Raw genomic sequence first — 18,231 nt, forward strand, 5'->3', positions numbered from 1 at the left:
CGCGATATTTTACTGTCATTCTGTTATTCTAGCTCAAGTACTTGCCGAAACATTTAATGGGAATTTAGAATTGGACTAACAATGGCCAAATCTCCCACTTCTTCAGGTAAATAAACCACAGTCATTGAAATTTAACAGGATATTAGTAAACAGCCTTGCATGAACAGATTATTGTGTTGGTGTGTTTTGCTGTAATATATGAGTATGGCAGGTACAGTGTAAGTGTAGTTTACTAAAACCAACATACAGTGCTCAGCATATATAAGTACACCGCTCACAAATCTTTTAAATCCCTATTTTAATAGGAAATCTATTGCCTAGATGATGTGCAATTTAAAGGCTTTAATTGGTTGGACAACGACAGTACAAATTTGAAAAACAGTGTAAACTATAATAAATGTTCATGTACAAAATACAATACAGTACTCAAATGTTGACAGATTGTAGAGTATTTAACATGCCTGAGTGATGAAATGTGGTGTGATGTGGAGATGATACAGGTGTAGACAAAATTATTAGCCCTTCTTTGAAATTTGTATAGGTTTTTTTAAAATGCTTTCCAAGTGATGTTTAACAAAGCAAATATAGTTTTGTTCTAGAAAGTTTCTTCTTTAAAAAATAAAATAATAATAATAATAATAATAATAATAATAATAATATATATATATATATATATATATATATATATATATATATATATATATATATATATATATATATATATATATATATATATATGTATATGTACTAGAAACATCAGAAACACTACCAGACTATACACTCTCAGATAAAAGGTACACGGTGGTACAAGTTTTGTACATTTGTAAAAGTTATATACTGTTTTGTACATTTTATAGTACACTCTCAGAAAAAAAAATGGTACAATGTTGTACTAAAGAAGGTACAAACCATTACCACTGGAGCAGTGCCTATTTATGGGACAGAATTGTACCTTAAGACAAAGAAACAAATTTGTACCATTGCAGTTTGTACCTTATGATTCCCATGATTTGTACCATGGGAAACCAAAATGTACCTTTGGTTTTTAAAACCTGCAGATACAAATTTGTAAAAAAGGTACAAATCTGATCCATGAAGGTATCACTACAGTGACAAGACAATTTGTACCTTAACAGTGTCAAATGTGTTCCTTCAAGAGCATTTTGTAATCTGCATTTTGTAATCATTTTGTAAAAAGGCATTTTGCTTCATCCAAAATGTGTCAATTTATTTTAAGTAAGTATAAAACATCAAATACATTTATTAATCAATGTTTCAGTTTACAAAAAAAGTTTACTTTTGTGTAAATACACATTTTCAATTTAAAATAAGGAGCTAAACTATGCAGGACATCAGCCCACCAGGACCGAGTTTGCCCACCCCTGGCGTAGAGGATGTAAGAGTTCTGATATTACTTTAATATCTTATGGCTATCAGATTCGAGAACCAGACAGAACTGTTGTTTATATATATATACAACAATTCTGTATGTATTCAATATACATACAGTACAGTTGAAGTCAGAATTATTAGCCGCCTTTTGATTTTTTTTTTTTCTCTTTTAAATATTTCCCAAATTATGTTTAGCAGAGCAAGGAAATTTTCACCATATATCTGATAATATTTTTTCTTCTGGATAAAGTCTTATTTGTTTTATTTCAGCTAGAATAAAAGCAGTTTTTAATTTTCTCAAAACCATTATAAGGTCAAAATGATTAGCCCCTTTAAGCTATTTTATTTTACAGAACAAACCATCATTATACAATAACTTGCCTAATTACCCTAACCTGTCTAGTTAACCTAGTCAAGCCTTTAAATGTCACTTTAAGCTGCAAAGAAGTGTCTTGAAAAATATCTAGTCAAATAATAATTACTGTCATCATGGCAAAGATAAAATAATCAGTTATTAGAAATGAGTTATTTAAACTATTAGGTTTAGAAATGTGTTGAAAAACATCTTCTCTCCGTTACACAGAAATTGGAGAAAAAATAAACAGAGGGCTAATAATTCTGACTTTAACTTTATATATGTATATATATGGCAACATAAAAAACTGTTGTCCAATTTGTTCGTTGTCCAACTAATTAAAGCCTTTAAATTGCACATCATCTATGCAATACACAAAAGGAATTAATTTTAGTTATTATGTTTAAAAATGTGTTAAAAAAAATCTCTGGTAAACAGCACTTAGGAAATATTTGAGAAATAATTTAAATTTCACAATAAAAGGCCTAATAATTGTTTCTTCCACTGCAGCTGCAGATTTCTGAGATCGAAAACAAGTGTTAATGTTAGTTTATGAAACTGTTGAGATAGTGATAGAAGTGTTGAAGAAGTTTTTAATTGTACAGTTTGTTAAAATATGTTCTGTGTTTGCACAGCACAGACCATCTTTCGCAGATTGTCTTTGTTTACAAAAAGTGACAGGAAACGTAAAGAATATAAACAGTCACGAAAGCATTCTTTATCAATAAGTAAAGAGGAAGAAATTACCACAGAGATTCCTCTAAGGCCATGCTCAGGTAAGTCCATCAGTTTTCTGTGGTAACAATAATATAAATGCCCCCCTTTACCTATAGAATATTAAACTCATACTCACTTTATTTTAACAACAGTTTTGGAGATCAGAGATTATATACAAAATGACATGCTGAAGGAGGCCTATGTGAACCTGGTAGCCATGCGCCTGGAGCTTCAGCGTGAACGGAAACCCCAGGAAGAAGGAGCTTCTCCTGTGAATCTAGTCAATAATGAAAAAGATATTAATATTCTATTTGAGACTCTAAGAAACAAAATATCTGACATTGTGCGTTCTAGTTTTCTGCCCTCTTTTAATAAAGAGCTACTGGAGTATGCAGCACACATTATCCAAAAAGAAAAGGGGAAACAGGGAGAGCCAGGAGCGATGCAGGGATGGAGGGAGTCATGGAGAGATGCGGTGCAAGATGGAGTGCGAGATCCGCTGAAGAAACTTTACCTGGACACCCACAAACAGAATGATTTTTCTTTGGAAGTGCATCTGGAGCTTGTGGGTAAAGCTGTGGTGGATGATCTGGAGAGAGTGAAGACTGAACTTCTGAGCTTGTATCCTCCAGACTTTAATGTTCTTGAGACATATGTTTCCTGCTATCATGAGGCTGTAGTAGAGCATTTAAAGAAACTTCTGGAAAACATGACAGAGCTGAAGGATTACAAAGTTCTTCTAGACTTCACCATTCAGCGCTACCCCAGGTGAGGTTTACAAAAAAAAGACACAAATATATGTATTTTATATATATATATATATATATATATATATATATACATATATATAATTTTAAATGGGTTGTTGACAAAAAAATGTCATTTTGTTATTAAATGCTCACCCTCATGTCAGACCTTTTTTTCATCTTCATTTAACACAGATTAATACATTTTAGATGAAATCCTATGACTCTCTTATCCTCCATAGAAAGCAATTGTCATGAGATGTTTAAAGTTCAAAAAAGGAAACAAAATGTAAAAATGACACTCAGATCAGGGTGCGCGTTTACTATGGGTAATACTATACTGCAAAAAAATGCTGTAAAATTTACAGTATTACTGGCAATTTCAAAGTTGAGCTTTTCAAAGTCACGTTGATTTGCTGGTTTGTCTATAAGCTGAGATACGAGCGATCCGCTGATGAATCGTGGCTTTAAAACACTCAAGTGTCCCTGTATTTGTAATTACACTCAGTAAACAGCGGTCAATCACAGTAATTTCTGTTGAGCACATGAACACAATAGCAAATCAGCTGTGTTTAGGAACGGGCTCAGTAGCGCTCAAATGTTAGCAGGAAGCGGACGTTTTTAAAATTTCAGTACCGTGACAACCCTAACAAGTACACTGTAACTTAACAATTACAAGTACAAATATTATTTCTATATTTAGGCTAAAACACTCCTTTATTTATTTATTTATTTATTTATTTATTTATTTATTTATTTGTTTGTTTATGTTTGGTAATTTCCTTTTAGTTGTCTTTTATTTCTTTTGTTTTGATTTCCAAAATAATTCCTCATTTTACTTAACAAGTTACAATGATAATAAAGCTTGTTAGATTTATAATGATTTATAAAGAAATAATAATAATAATAATTCTTCCTCTTCGGGATACTCAAAGTGGTTTACACATTGGGGGGAATCTCCTCATCCACCACCAGTGTGCAGCATCAGACCACACACCACGCTGCATGGTGAAAACAAAACCGTGATGAAGCCAATTATAATATGGGGATGGTTAGGAGGCCATCATGGACAGAGGCCAGTAGGCAAATTTGGCCAGGATTAAGGGGTTAAACGCCTACTCTTTTTCAAAGGACATCCTGGAATTTTTAATAACCACAGACAGTTTAACGTCTCATCCGAAAGACGGCGCTCACTGAGCAGTATAGAGTCCCCATCAAAATACTGGGGCGTTAGGACCCACACAGACCGCAGGTTGAGTGCCCCCTGCTGGCCTCACTAACACCACTTCCAGAAGCAAACCAGTTTTCCCAAGTGGCTCCCACCCAGCAGCTAACCGGGCGCAGCCCTGCTCAGCTTCAGTAGCCGACCATGTGAGAGTTGCAGAGAGCTAGCTGCCGGCAATTTGAATGTTTTGTTTCATTATTGCATTTTCATTCTAAGTAGCAGGGTATTTACAGCTACTTAAAATTTCTGTCCATTCGCATCCCATCCCTTTGTGCCCCCCTGGCGGCAGTGTCACAAACCGATGTTACACCTAAAACAAATTTGTCTTGCTACGGCATCATACGCGGCAGTAGTGGTCATTCTGAACTATTACTCACTGTATATTACCATTAGAGTCAGCAACACTGTACTGTTCGCAATAAACATGCACTCTGATCTGATTTGGATGATATAGGCGCTTTATTTATTGTTTTGATCACAGGTTTGTTTGATCACAGTTGAACCATTGAAGTCACAATGAATGTTTTGACAATGTTTTTGGTATTTTTATGGACTTTGAACATTTCAGAACGTTGCTGTCAACAGAGGATGATGAAGCTCTCAGATATAATCTAAAATATCATGATTTGTGTTCTGAAGATGTATGAAAGTAATTTCAAAATGAACTAACCCTTTAATAATCACTTGTTTTTTGGTAGCTTGTTTAAGGCACACTGTGATGTGGAAGACAAGGCAGCTCCGATAATACAGGAAGACATGTTAAATAAAATAAAGAGCTCTTACTGTCAGTGTCAAAAGGTGAGCTAGTGCAACCACAAAGAATTACTTCACATCAGTGATGATTACAACTCTGATATCTTATTTGATCTTAGGATGACTTCAAATCTGAACTGGAGAATATTATCAGATGTGAAAACGACGTGTGGAAAATGAAGAAAATTCCTGATAAAGCAGATGATGGATTCCTCACTTCAAACATCCACATGAATATCTGTCAGGTGAACCTTCACTTGCTCTAATGATCAAACGTTTATTTTATTTTCATTCATTTATTTTCTTTTCGGCTTAGTTCCTTTATTAATCTGTGGTCGTCACAGAGGAATGAACCGCCAACTTATCCAGCACATGTTTTACACAGTGGATGCCCTTCCAGCTGCAACCCATCACTGGGAAAGTTTATTTAATTTATTTTTTTTTTATTTTTTATTATTATTACTATTTTTTATAATTTTATTTTATTTTATTTTATTTTTTATTATTATTATTTTATTATTATTATTATCATTTTTTAATTTAATTTAATTTTATTTTATTTTATTTTATTTTATTTTATTTTATTTTTTATTATTATTATTATTTTTATTTTATTATTTTTTTTTTTTCATTATTATTATTTTTTATTATTATTATTTTTTTTTATTATTATTTTATTTTTTTTTTTTTTATTATTTTATTTTATTTTATTTTATTTTATTTTATTTTATTTTATTTTATTTTATTTTATTTTATTTTATTTTATTTTTGCAGAAAAACATTTTTGGTTTCCAAAAGAACTTTTCAGGGAAATAGTAATATATTTATATGAATTAATTGTATTAATCACACACAATTTTGTAGTAGAACTGGTTACTGTACTATGTGGGTGATGCAGTGGCGCAGTAGGTAGTGCTGTCGCCTCACAGCAAGATGGTCGCTGGTTCAAGCCTCGGTTGGGTCAGTTGGCGTTTCTGTGTTTGCATGTTCTCTCTGCGTTCGCGTGGGTTTCCTCCGGGTGCTTCGGTTTCCCCCACAGTCCAAAGACATGCGGGAAGACTAAATTGTCCGTAGTGTATGAGTGTGAGTGAGAGTGTATGGGTGTTTCTCAGAGATGGGTTGCGGCTTGAAGGGCATCCGCTGCGTAAAACATGTGCTGGATAAGTTGGCGGTTCATTCCACTGTGGCGACCTCGGATTAATAAAGGGACTAAGCTGAAAAGAAAATGAATGAATGAATGTACTATGTGGTTTTCCATGTTATGTCCTTAATGAATTAGCTAACCAATCTTGAAAATTTATATAAAAGTAGGTGAATTACGACTTCAGTGTTATTTTGATTTCCAAACACAGTTTCTGGATTCTTCTTCAAATAGTCTTTGTCATAACTAAATTTCTTAATTTGTCTTATTAGCTGATAACGAGCTATGTCGGGAATCTTAAGGAGATCGATGAGGATCTGGGAAAATTATTCATACATGTCTGTTTAGACGAGCTAAATCCATTTCTGGAAAGGTAATATAACAGACTAAATTGGTATCTTTTTTTGCATCTTTTCTTGACTGTTTTTCTTTTATTGTCTTTTAGGCTCGAACAAGTCTTTTCACAGAGCACATGCTTTCTGTTGACCTCTGACCTGCTGGATATCTGTCTGTGGATACAGTATCACATCACCTACATCAACAGTTTTAACTCGCTTAAGTAAGTCCATCATGAAGCGAATGTTGCCTTTGATAAGAGTACTTAATACAGAAATAATATTCTTCACAAGGATATACTCAAGTTCAAGGTGAATGTCATGTTATTTTCATCTTAATGCTTTTTTAATATAATTTTTTATATAATGTTTTTATATAATTTCATAAATACTTTAAAAATAAAGTTTCATTAGTTATTGTTAATTATGTATTTATGAAAATGAACAATATACCAATATATACTTAGTTTCAATTTAAATATTGCAACCCAGACTCACTGAAAGTACATGCCTCAACTACATTTTTGTCAAAGGTAAATTACGTTTCTCCGGGTATGTTTGTTTGCACATTTCAGACAAATCCACTTGAAGGTAGATTATTTGGATTATTGAGCATAAAGATTTTTGATTACAAATCATAGACATTGTGAAGTTTATTCATTCATTCATTTTATCAGGGGTCACCACAGCGGAATGAACTGACAACTATTCCAGCATGTTTTACGCATCGGATGGCCTTCCAGCCACAACCCAGTACTAGGAAACACCCTTACACTCTCACAGATACACACACTGGCCAATTTAGTTCATCCAATTCACCTATAGCACATGTCTTGGGACTGTAGGGGAAACCGGAGCACCCGGAGGAAACCCACACGAATATGGGCAGAACATTTTTCCGGCGACCTACTGCCTGGGAGTCGGTTGCTCTACCAAGAAGGCTAAAGACCATGGCCTCCGTCGACCATGGCGTACGTCGCTAGAGCACATTTTAGAGGTCAGAGGAGTGAGTTTTACCTGCATAGCACTTCACTGGCTGGCCTCCGTTACACTTACTTAGCCCCCTAAACCTCACTCCCATCCTTGTCATGGCACCAATGTAACCCCGCCAGTCCTCTACCAATCAACTCTGAGCTGGAATCGAACCGGCAACCTCTAGAGCACCTCAAGGTCGCAAGAGCACCTTTAAGAGGTCAGAGGAGTGAGGTTTACCTGCACACTCCATTACACAAACTCCACACAGAAAGGCCAACTGGCCCAGCCAGGACTAACCACTGAGCCACTGTGCCACCATTGTGAAGTTGTTTTGTGATATTTATTTGTTGTTGTGCAAAGGATATACACATACACACACACACACACACACACACACACACACACACACACACATATATATATATATATATATATATATACACACCCACACACATATATACACACACACATATATATACATATATATATATATATATATATATATATATATATATATATATATATATATATATATATATATATATATATATATATATATATATATATATATATATATATATATTCCAGGACAGGCTCATGGACAGAGGACTATTTTAGATCAGAAACAAAATTATTGGCCAGACTTTGTAGGTTCTTATAAATAAAGGCTGCTCTTTGATTATGAGCTAAATTTAATTTCATTCTACGACTTCAGCCTAACATCTCGTAAACCACACAGAATTGCAGCACTGGCTTTGTATAATCATCAGATGTTGACCCAAATAGTTTTTTTTTTTTTTAACCAAGTGCAGTGCTTTACATGGGATTTAGCATGTTAGATCAAAATAACTGTACTTCTTACAAGAATAAAAAATAAAAACAATTGCTAAGAACTTAAGTGCACTTACAGCCTTTTCCTTTATGCTATTTGCTGTCCAAATAAAGTGTGTAAAATGTATCAAATTTAAACATACTTTACAGTTGGAACTAAATTACAAATGTGCGTTCAGCAATATTCTTTATTGGTCAAGTAACTTTGACAGTAACAAACTTCTGCGTTTTAAAGGGGCCCTATGATGCCCCTTTTTACATGATGTAAAATAACTCTCCGATGTCCCAAGACTGTGTATGTAAAGATTCAGCTCAAAATATCCCACATATAACTGGCCCTCTTAGACTTTGATCCAAATTATGCAATTTTAGTGACTGTCACTTTAAATTAAAACGAGAAAAGGGGCAGAGCTACAAATGCCTATGTATCAGCATAGTGGCAGATTCAAAAGCAAGACTAACGTCCCATGCTAATGAGGGAGAGATTGTCACTAATGGGTGGGGCTTTCCCCCTCTGATGACACGTACAAAGGCCGAATGTCTATCAAAATGTTTCTCCAGACTCTTTTTATGAAGCGTGATTATAAAATATCAGATTAATTTATTTTTACCAACAGAGGCTGGTTACATTCAGACTGTTGCCACACAACTGTGTTTAAACTCCTTATAAAATTGATTTTAGATCTCCTTTAAATGAACTGTTTCCATTTAAATGAACTGAAACTCTTCTTCCTGTCTGAATGTCATTTGTGAGATATGTTTGTTTAAATGTTTTTGTTTTTATGTTACTGTGTTGTTACAGAGAACATGTGCAGTGTTACAAAGAGAGCTGTTCTGCTCAGGTGGAGACTCTAAACGAACAAGTGGATCAATTGACTCAAAGACTTAGCCAGACCCTCATTAAACATTTCCAAACAGACGTCAAGGTGGGTCATCTTATGTTCATTATAATCTAAAATTCTACATAAGTCATGAGCATGCTACTGTATATATTACCTTTGTATATTTAGGGTCAGATTTGACAGATTTGGGCTAAAATGTTTCTTATTACTGTTATATGTTCAGATAACATTATTGTCTGGCATTTAAAATGAAGGAAGATGAGTCAACATAATTCTCTACTACATGTATTTGTCTGCAACACTGCTTCCTCAGATCATTTTGCTCACGTTGAGTGTAGAGTTTAGACAAAAACCAGAAAAACCAGTAATCTGACAGCCACAAACCTTTATAAAACACCATGCACGATTAATTTCAATACTCTCCCCTTTTAGGAAAATTCTTACAATGGTCGTTTAGTGCCCCTGATTGACCTTTTTGATATTTATGTTGATTTTTTTTCTGGTGAAAGACATTCATAAATAAAGAAGAAAGCAATAAATTAATAAATGTCATGAACTATTGTTTTCTAAGTAATCCACAATTTTTTTTAGAAAGGATCGAATATTTCTGGTACCAAATATTACTTAATTGCATCATCATTATATTTTGTTTGTTGATTTAATTCAGAGATTGGTTGGTAACTGTTATGTACAGTTGTAACACTGGAGTCTAGTTCAGTGGAGACGTGTTCTCTAGACCAGTGTTTCCCAACCCTGTTCCTGAAGGCACACCAACAGTACACATTTTCAATGTCTCCCTAATCAAACACACCTGAATCACCTAATTAGAACATAAGAAGAGACTCCAAAACCTGAAGTTAATTAGTCAGGTAAGGGAGACATCCAAAATATGTACTGTTGGTGTACCTCCAGGAAAAGGGTTGGGAAACACTGCTCTAGACTGACCAATCACGCTTCTCTTGTAATCTGATAGATGAATCAGGGTTTGCTTATTTCCAGGAGAACTGTACTTGTCTGACTGAATTGTGCCAAGTGTAAAGTTTTGTAGAGGGGTGATTATGGTGTTGGATTGTTTTGCAGGAGTTGGGCCTGATGCCTTAGCTCCAGTGAAAGAAACTTCTTCTTTTAATTCTTCAATATACTAAGATATTTTTTGTGGGACCAACATTGTGGGAACAGTTTGGGGATGACCCTTTATTTCCAACAAGACTGCACCAGGGTTTTTTTTTTGTAGGGGGCTAAAACTTTAGAAGAGCTGTTAAAAACAGCAAATTGATAGCTTCATTCATTCATTTTCTTCGGCTTAATCTCTTTATTCATCAGGGGTCGCCACAGTGGAATGAACCGCCAACTTACCTAGCATATATTTTAAAGAGTGGATGCCCTTCCAGCAGCAACCCATACTGGGAAACATCCATACACACTCATTCACATACATACACTACAGACAATTTAGTTTAATCAGTTCACCTAAAGTACATGTCTTTGGACTGTGAGGGAAATCGGAGCACCCAGAGGAAACCCACGCAAACATGCAACATGCAACATGCAACGGAGAACATGCAAACTCCTCACAGTTATGCCAACTGACCCAGCTGGGACTCAAACCCGTGTTATATGGAATTAGTATGGAATAGTGTACTAATATGGAATTAGTAAGAGGAGCACCCTCTGATGGGCAGGAGGAGTAATGTACCTTACAGACAAGACCTTCAAAGCTGCTCATAGAAGCATATTACAGTACAAAGGGCAGTTCATCTACTGTTGAGATTAACAGCAAACAAATTTTTTAAATGGTTTTACTAATACAGCGGGATGAACTTCAGATTGAGACTCATGTTATTATGGAGTTTATTACGTGTTATTACCTGATGTTAAATCGCATTCTATCACTTAAATAATACTAAATGCTACTCCATGAACATTGCCAGGGCTGAGCAAGTTCCTGTTGCGGCAATAGCCTTGACACAAAATATTGACACAGAATCCTGACATCAACCTGACTGAACTGAACTGGAGACTGCGAATCAAATCTTCTCATCCAACATCAGTGTCTAACCTTACAAATACCCTTTTAGAAGAATGGTCAAAATTCCCCAAAACACTCCTAAATCTTGGGGAAAGCCTTCCCAGAAGAGTTGAAGTTGTCATAGCTGCTGGGCGAACTCTATATTAAACCCTACTGATTCAGATTGGAATGTCATTTAAGTTCATGTGCATGTAAAGGCAGATGCCACATGCCTTTAGATGTGTTCTTAAATACTTTTTTTTTTTTTTTGGAATCTGCAGCTCATTTAGGGTTGATTTCAGTGTTTCTCCTCTTGAGAAAAAGTGTGCACAAAATGACCCACAATTTAATGTGTACAAAGCAGATATATATACATATGTGTGTATATATATGTATGTATATGTGTATATATATATATATATATATATATATATATATATATATATATATATATATATATATATATATATATATATATATATATATATATATATATATATATATATATATATCTGTGTGATGTACAGTATGTAAAATTTGGCTCACATATGTGTGTATATATATATATATATATATATATATATATATATATATATATATATATATATATATATATATATATATATATATATATATATATATATATATATATATATATACACACACACACATATGTGTGTATATATATGTATGTATATGTGTATATATATATATATATATATATATATATATATATATCTGTGTGATGTACAGTATGTAAAATTTGGCTCGGGACAACGTTTATTTTTTGCATCTGGCAACCTGCGCTTACGTTTGTTTTAATCCAGGAGTGCAAAACCTAGTTCAACCACTTGTTGTCAAATTTACATACTGCAACTTAAAGCCCACCAGTTTGTTACAGGGGTGTACTTTTTAAAAATGTACCGCCCCAGTGACATATTTTGAAAGTGTTGGTACAGTACTTGGCTTAAAACCTTTTTTTTTTAAATGATCTACCAATCACAAAAAATAAAAACTTAACATTGTCATCGTCTGTAATATGGCTCTAAAATTGACGATTTTCATTTAGAGCCCATTAATTATTATAAATATAGTGAATTACTCAGTAATGGATCCATGAGATTTATTATTTTGTCTTTGACCAGTGTTTATTTGATTTAATGCCTAAAGAGAGTTTGCTCTGATGCAAGTCTTTTAGTATATCTAACACTTCGAATCTACCTAACTACTGTACAAAACCATTTTGTCCTAAAGCCTTTCATGGATGTAATGATGACCAAAAAATGGCTGAAAACAGATGAAGATTTTAATGAAGTGGTATCCAGAATAGACAGTTTCTCTGGGCTCTGCAAAACCATGAGAGCTCCTGCAGCACAAGTGAGTTCATTTCCATCTTTTTAGAAAATTCTCTAACAGCTGCTGTGTTTAACACAATGTCTGTTTTTGCAGGTTTTTGCGAATGATATCCACTATTACGTAGCCAGAGAATACATCTCCGAGCTGATGAAGAAAAAATATTCGTGCAAAAAAACCAAAAACGAAGAGGCTGCCATAAAAATCAGAGTTCAATGGAATAAACTCAAGAAACTGTTTCAGGAAATGGTAAGATACAGTCTAACATCAAATAACAATACAACACAGCTCAGTTTATCAAAGTTATGCACTAAAACATATTCTTCTGTGTTCAGGAATCATCTTTAGATTGGCTTTACCCACTGGGGGATTACCTTAGCAACATTATTAGAATGGAAAATGACAAAAATATCAAAGAGCTGTTGACTCCGTTAGTTAATGATTACCCAGACATCAGGTACGTGTTATGATAACTTGAAGTATGTTGCTATTGTAAAAAAGTTCATTTATGAGTAACTATAAAATAACTGTAATGTGATATATTTAACTTTTTGTTTCTAGCAAGAAGCATCTGTTGGCTGTCCTTTACTTCAGAGGCAGTACCTTTGGTGGTTTGATCTTTGGGAATGAAAGTGTTCTTAATCAGTTTACCATGCTTAAACGGGAAGTTGGGGATCCACATCATGGACACTTCTTCTTTTCTGACATTGAGGTAATTACTGTTTTATATATGTGACCTTAACTCTTAGATAATAGTCGATAATTTTATATAATAGTTTTTTATAAAAGTTTACAAGGTCATTATTATTAGCCCCCTTAAGAAAAAAAAAGTATATATATATATATATATATATATATATATATATATATATATATATATATATATATATATATATATATATATATATATATATATATATATATATATATATACAGGGGTTGGACAATGAAACTGAAAAGCCTGGTTTTAGACCACAATAATTCATTAGTATGGTGTAGGGCCTCCTTTTGCAGCCAGTACAGCATCAATTCGTCCAGGGAATGACAGATATGCAGTCCTGCACAGTGGTCAGAAGGATTTTGAGACATTCTTTTTGCACAGTAGTGTAGCTCCTCCAAAACACCCCAAGGTAGCTCAATAATATTTATATCTGGACTGTGCAGGCCATGTATTGGTGCATTATCATCCTGATACACGACACTGCCTTCGGGATACAATGTTTGAACCATTGGGTGCACATTTTTCTCCAGAATGGTTTGGTAGTGCTTGCCAGTGATGCGCCCATCTGACACTAGTATTGGGCTTAGGGAATTCCATGATATTGCAGCCCAAATCATCACTGATTCACCCCATGCTTCACTCTGAGCATGCAGCAGTCTTTTGGGGGATTTCTCTACACCATAACTCTCCCGTATGTGGGAAAAACAGTGAAGGTGGGTCATCAGAGAACAATGCATGTCCACAGCCAAAGATTTTCACTGCTGGCACCATTGAAACCGACCATTGGCACTGGCACAAGTGACTAAAGGTTTAGCTATAGCAGCCCGGTGATGCACATTGACCCTGTGGCCCAACAAACAGTATTAGTGGAAACAGGAGAGTTTAATTCTGCAGTGAGTCGGGCAGCTGTGGTTTTATGTTTTTTGGATACAATCTGAGGTTCATTCCGCTGTGGCGTCCCTGGATTAATAAAGGGACTAAGCCGAAAAGAAAATGAATGAATGAATGAATGGATACAATCTGGGTTAGTACCCAAACACCCCTTTCAGACAGCTTCCTCATGCGTCCATGGTTACTCCTGTTGGATGTGATTCATCCTTCTTGGTGGTATGCTGACAATACCCTGAGTACTGCAGCTCATGATACATCACAAAGATTTGCTGTCTTGGTCACCCATAAATGTGTGCACATTGCAATATATTAATAAAAACTGTCCTATTACTCTCCTAATTAAACCATCTCACTCTGCTCTTCAGCTACAGTCACACTGGCCTTTGTGTGTGCGAAGTTCTGTCGTTTGGCGCTGCGAAAAGGGGTGGGATTAAACACGATAATTAGACATTTAAAAAAGCCAACGATTGCTCAATATTTTAAATTTCTGTCCAGAGAGGTCGTGTTTTAATCCTTAAATTGGTCTCACACAGTCAAGTGATGCGGTTTCGCAGGTCAGAGTTCACCAAGCTTGAACTTTGCACCGCAGTGAAGTGCGAAACTTAACGCATGACCCTGCGTTTCCGGTCTGACGCATTCGAGTGCGTATGAATGGAAGTCTATGGGAGGAAAAGCTCAGTGTGACCGCAGCTTCACTGGTGGAATGTGCAATTAATGTAGATTGGCTACCAGACTGGTAGCAATGAAACCTCCAACACTAACTTGCCAGTGTTTTAGTTTCATTGTCTATCCCCTGTGTACATGCAGAACAAACCAATGTTGTCCAATAACTTGCCAAATTAACCTATCCTGCCTAGTTACATTTATTACAATTTGAGCTAAATATTAGTATCTGGTAAAATAACTTGATATAACTATAACTGTCTGTTAAACAGCACTTGAAAAAATTCATGAGGGTGAATAATTTTTTATTTAAATTTTATATACAGTGCATCTGGAAAGTATTTAAAGCGCTTTACTTTTTCCCACATTTGCCTTATTCCAAAATGGATTAAATGTATTTATTTCCCCAAAATTCTACACACAATACCCCATAATGACAATGTGAAAAAATTATCTAAAATAAAAAACCTGAAAAATCACATACATAAGGATTCACAGCCTTTGCTTTAAAACTCTACATTGAGCTCAGGTACATTCTGTTTCCACTGATCATTCTTGAGATGTTTCAGCAGCTTAAATGAAGTTCACCTGTGGTAAATTCAGTTGATTGGACATGATTTGAAAAGGCATACACCTGTCTATATAAGGTCGCAGGGTTGACAGTGCATGTCAAAGCACAAACCAAGCATGAAGACAAAGGAATTGTCTGTAAACCTCAGAGACAGGATTGTCATGAGGCACAAGGCTGGGGAAGGTTTCAGAAAAATTTATGCTGAGTGATCGAAGAAGAAGGGCCTTAGTCAGGTAGGTGATCAATAACCTGATGGTCACTCTGTCTGAGCTCCAGTGTTCTTCTGTGGAGAGAGAAGAACCTTACAGAAGGACAACCGTCTATACAGCAATCCACCAATCAGGCCTGTATGGTAGAGTGGCCAGACAGAAGCTACTCCCCGCCTGGAATTTGCCAAAAGGCATCTGAAGGACTCTCAGACCATAAGAAACAAAATTCTCTAGTCTGATGAGACTAAAATTGAATTGAGTCCCAGGCGTTACATTTGGAGAAAACCTGGCACTGCTCATCACCAGGCTAATACCATCCTACAGTGAAGCGTGGTGATGGCAGCATCATGCTGTGGGGATGTTTTTCAGCAGCAGGTACTGGAAGACTAGTCAGGATAGAGGGAAGGTGAATGCAGCAATGTACAGAGACATCCTGAATGAAAACCTGCTTCAGAGCGCTCTTGACCTCAGACTGGGGTGACGGTTCATCTTCCAGCAGAACAATGACCCAAAGCACACCGCCACACTTTCATTGGAGTGGCTTCACAACAACTCGGTGAATGTCCTTGAGTGGCCCAGCCAGAGCCCAGACCTAAATCCTATTGAACATCACTGGAGAGATCTGAAAATGGCTGTACACCGTTGCTTCCCATCCAACCTGATAGAACTTGAGAGGTACTGCAAAGAGAAATGGGCAAAAATTCCCAAAGACAGGTGTGCCAAGCTTGTGGCATCACATTCAAAAAGACTTGAGGCTGTAATTGCTGCCAAAGGTGCATCAACAAAGTATTGAGCAAAGGCTGTGAATACTTATGTACATGTGATTTTCAGATATTTCATTTTTAATAAATTTGCAACAATTTTAAAAACTCTTTTTTTCACAGAATTTTGAGGAAATAAATGAATTTAATCCATTTTTGAATAAGGCTGTAACAACCAAATGTGGAAAAAGTGAAGCGCTATGAATACTTTCCGGATGCACTGTACATACACACTTCGATGCATTCACTGTAAGCTAATGAAGAATCACTTTTTATGTTGTGTTTTTCAGTGAGATTTTGGCCAGTTGCTGCTTCAGGAGATATTAGATTTAAAATACTAAAGCTCATAAAGAAGAAGGCAAAAGGCAATATTTGGAGTAGGGCTTAATCATCTTGGATTAATTTTTGCAACTGTTATACAGTGACCTGAAAAACTCAATGACATGTTTTTCTCAAATGTCTCTCTAATGCAACCATTCTGTCATTGTTTGAATGTTTGGAATTGATAGTAGGAATGTGATTGTGTAGCTTCTTAAAGGTTCTTCTGAGAGTTTTACTTTTTGATAGTGTGTCATATGCGTATGTGGTTAATGTGAATTATACTTTATTTTTAGCTTTCCTTGATACAGTGTAACTATTCATTTAGCTCAGGTATACCTAAATGTGAATCAGGGAACTACACGAGATAAACTTACTCCGTTAACTTAATTTGTTTTTGTGCAATAATCCTAATGAATTCTAATAAAATACATTGCGTAATTACATTACATACAAGTAGCAAAATGAACTAAAAGTGAGCAGTTTATTTTTATAGCATGTATAATTTAACCATTAGTAAAAATGTAGTTGTTCATGTTAGTTTGCCATGCATTAAAATAAACACAATTCTAGATTTTAATAACAGTGTAGGAAATGGTGAATATAATATTAACTAATATTATTGCTGTAAAAGTACTATTCATTTTTATTAGTAATATACACGCTAAGAAATTATGGGTTATTTAAACTTAAATTGGCTAAAATATGGACAAACCCAAACATTGGGTTAAATTGGGTACTATAAATTGAATTTATTACACCCAAAATTGGGTTGAAATAATGCAGCATTTTTTAAAGTGTAGTTAACTTATGTTTATAAAAAATAAAACCTAATGTAATGTTTTAGTGTGCAATGAATATTAATTAATGTGATTTCTGAGCAAAATAACATTGTCAGTTTACACGTGCAGCCAAATTGTGTATGTTTTGGGTGCTAGTGCTTATACTTGCCAATAGAGGGAGACATTAAGCTATCAACATGAGATTTCCTTTTCCATTGACCAATCATGTAGAGAGAGAGAGAGAGAGAGAGAGAGAGAGAGAGAGAGAGAGAGAGAGAGAGAGAGAGAGAGAGAGAGAGAGAGAGATACTCTTAATGGACTCTTATGGCAAGCCGTTTTGACATTTATTCAATAAACCTTTCTAGTATCTATTTTCATGTGCATATTTTTTAGATGCTAGTATATTTTCCATTAACTTATTCATTAGATACTAGTGCCTATTAATTAGCTATTAGTAGTTATTCATTAGATACTGTACTAGTGCGTATTCATTAGGTACTAGTGCCTTTTCATTAGCTATAAGTGCGTATTCATTAGAAACTAGTGCCTATTCATTAGATATTAAGGCTTATTCATTAGATACTAGATGTGGTGGCGCAATAGGTGATGCTGTCCCGGAGTTTCCTCCGGGTGTTCCGGTTT

At 35.0% G+C, this 18,231-nt stretch overlaps 1 protein-coding gene across 2 annotated transcripts; it reads left to right on the top strand.

Moving 5' to 3' along the window:
* The first annotated feature begins 19 nt into the window (after nucleotides 1-19).
* si:dkey-45k15.1 (exocyst complex component 3-like protein 4) lies at nucleotides 20-17,983 on the top strand. 2 transcript variants are annotated; one of them, XM_056470912.1, is made up of 13 exons: nucleotides 20-106; nucleotides 2,383-2,523; nucleotides 2,617-3,232; nucleotides 5,134-5,233; nucleotides 5,308-5,433; nucleotides 6,602-6,702; nucleotides 6,775-6,888; nucleotides 9,273-9,396; nucleotides 12,575-12,697; nucleotides 12,770-12,922; nucleotides 13,009-13,130; nucleotides 13,235-13,385; nucleotides 16,780-17,983. In XM_056470912.1, the coding sequence occupies exons 1-13, from the start codon at nucleotides 82-84 to the stop codon at nucleotides 16,780-16,782; spliced, it is 1,899 nt and encodes a 632-aa protein (XP_056326887.1). In that variant the 5' UTR covers nucleotides 20-81; the 3' UTR covers nucleotides 16,783-17,983. The 2 variants fall into 2 exon arrangements, with proteins under 2 accessions (XP_056326887.1, XP_056326888.1); XM_056470913.1 differs by having other exon boundaries at nucleotides 32-106; nucleotides 2,388-2,523.
* Nucleotides 17,984-18,231: the final 248 nt, after the last annotated feature.

This window comes from Danio aesculapii, chromosome 13 (assembly GCF_903798145.1).
Source record: "Danio aesculapii chromosome 13, fDanAes4.1, whole genome shotgun sequence".
NCBI lineage: Eukaryota > Metazoa > Chordata > Actinopteri > Cypriniformes > Danionidae > Danio > Danio aesculapii.

Excerpts from the sequence above, each read along its gene's own strand:
- si:dkey-45k15.1 (XM_056470912.1), top strand. The coding sequence starts at position 82 with ATGGCCAAATCTCCCACTTCTTCAG. Across the intron at positions 107-2,382 it reads CAAATCTCCCACTTCTTCAG|CACAGACCATCTTTCGCAGA; the intron begins GTAAATAAACCA and ends GTGTTTGCACAG. Across the intron at positions 5,434-6,601 it reads TCCACATGAATATCTGTCAG|CTGATAACGAGCTATGTCGG; the intron begins GTGAACCTTCAC and ends TTGTCTTATTAG.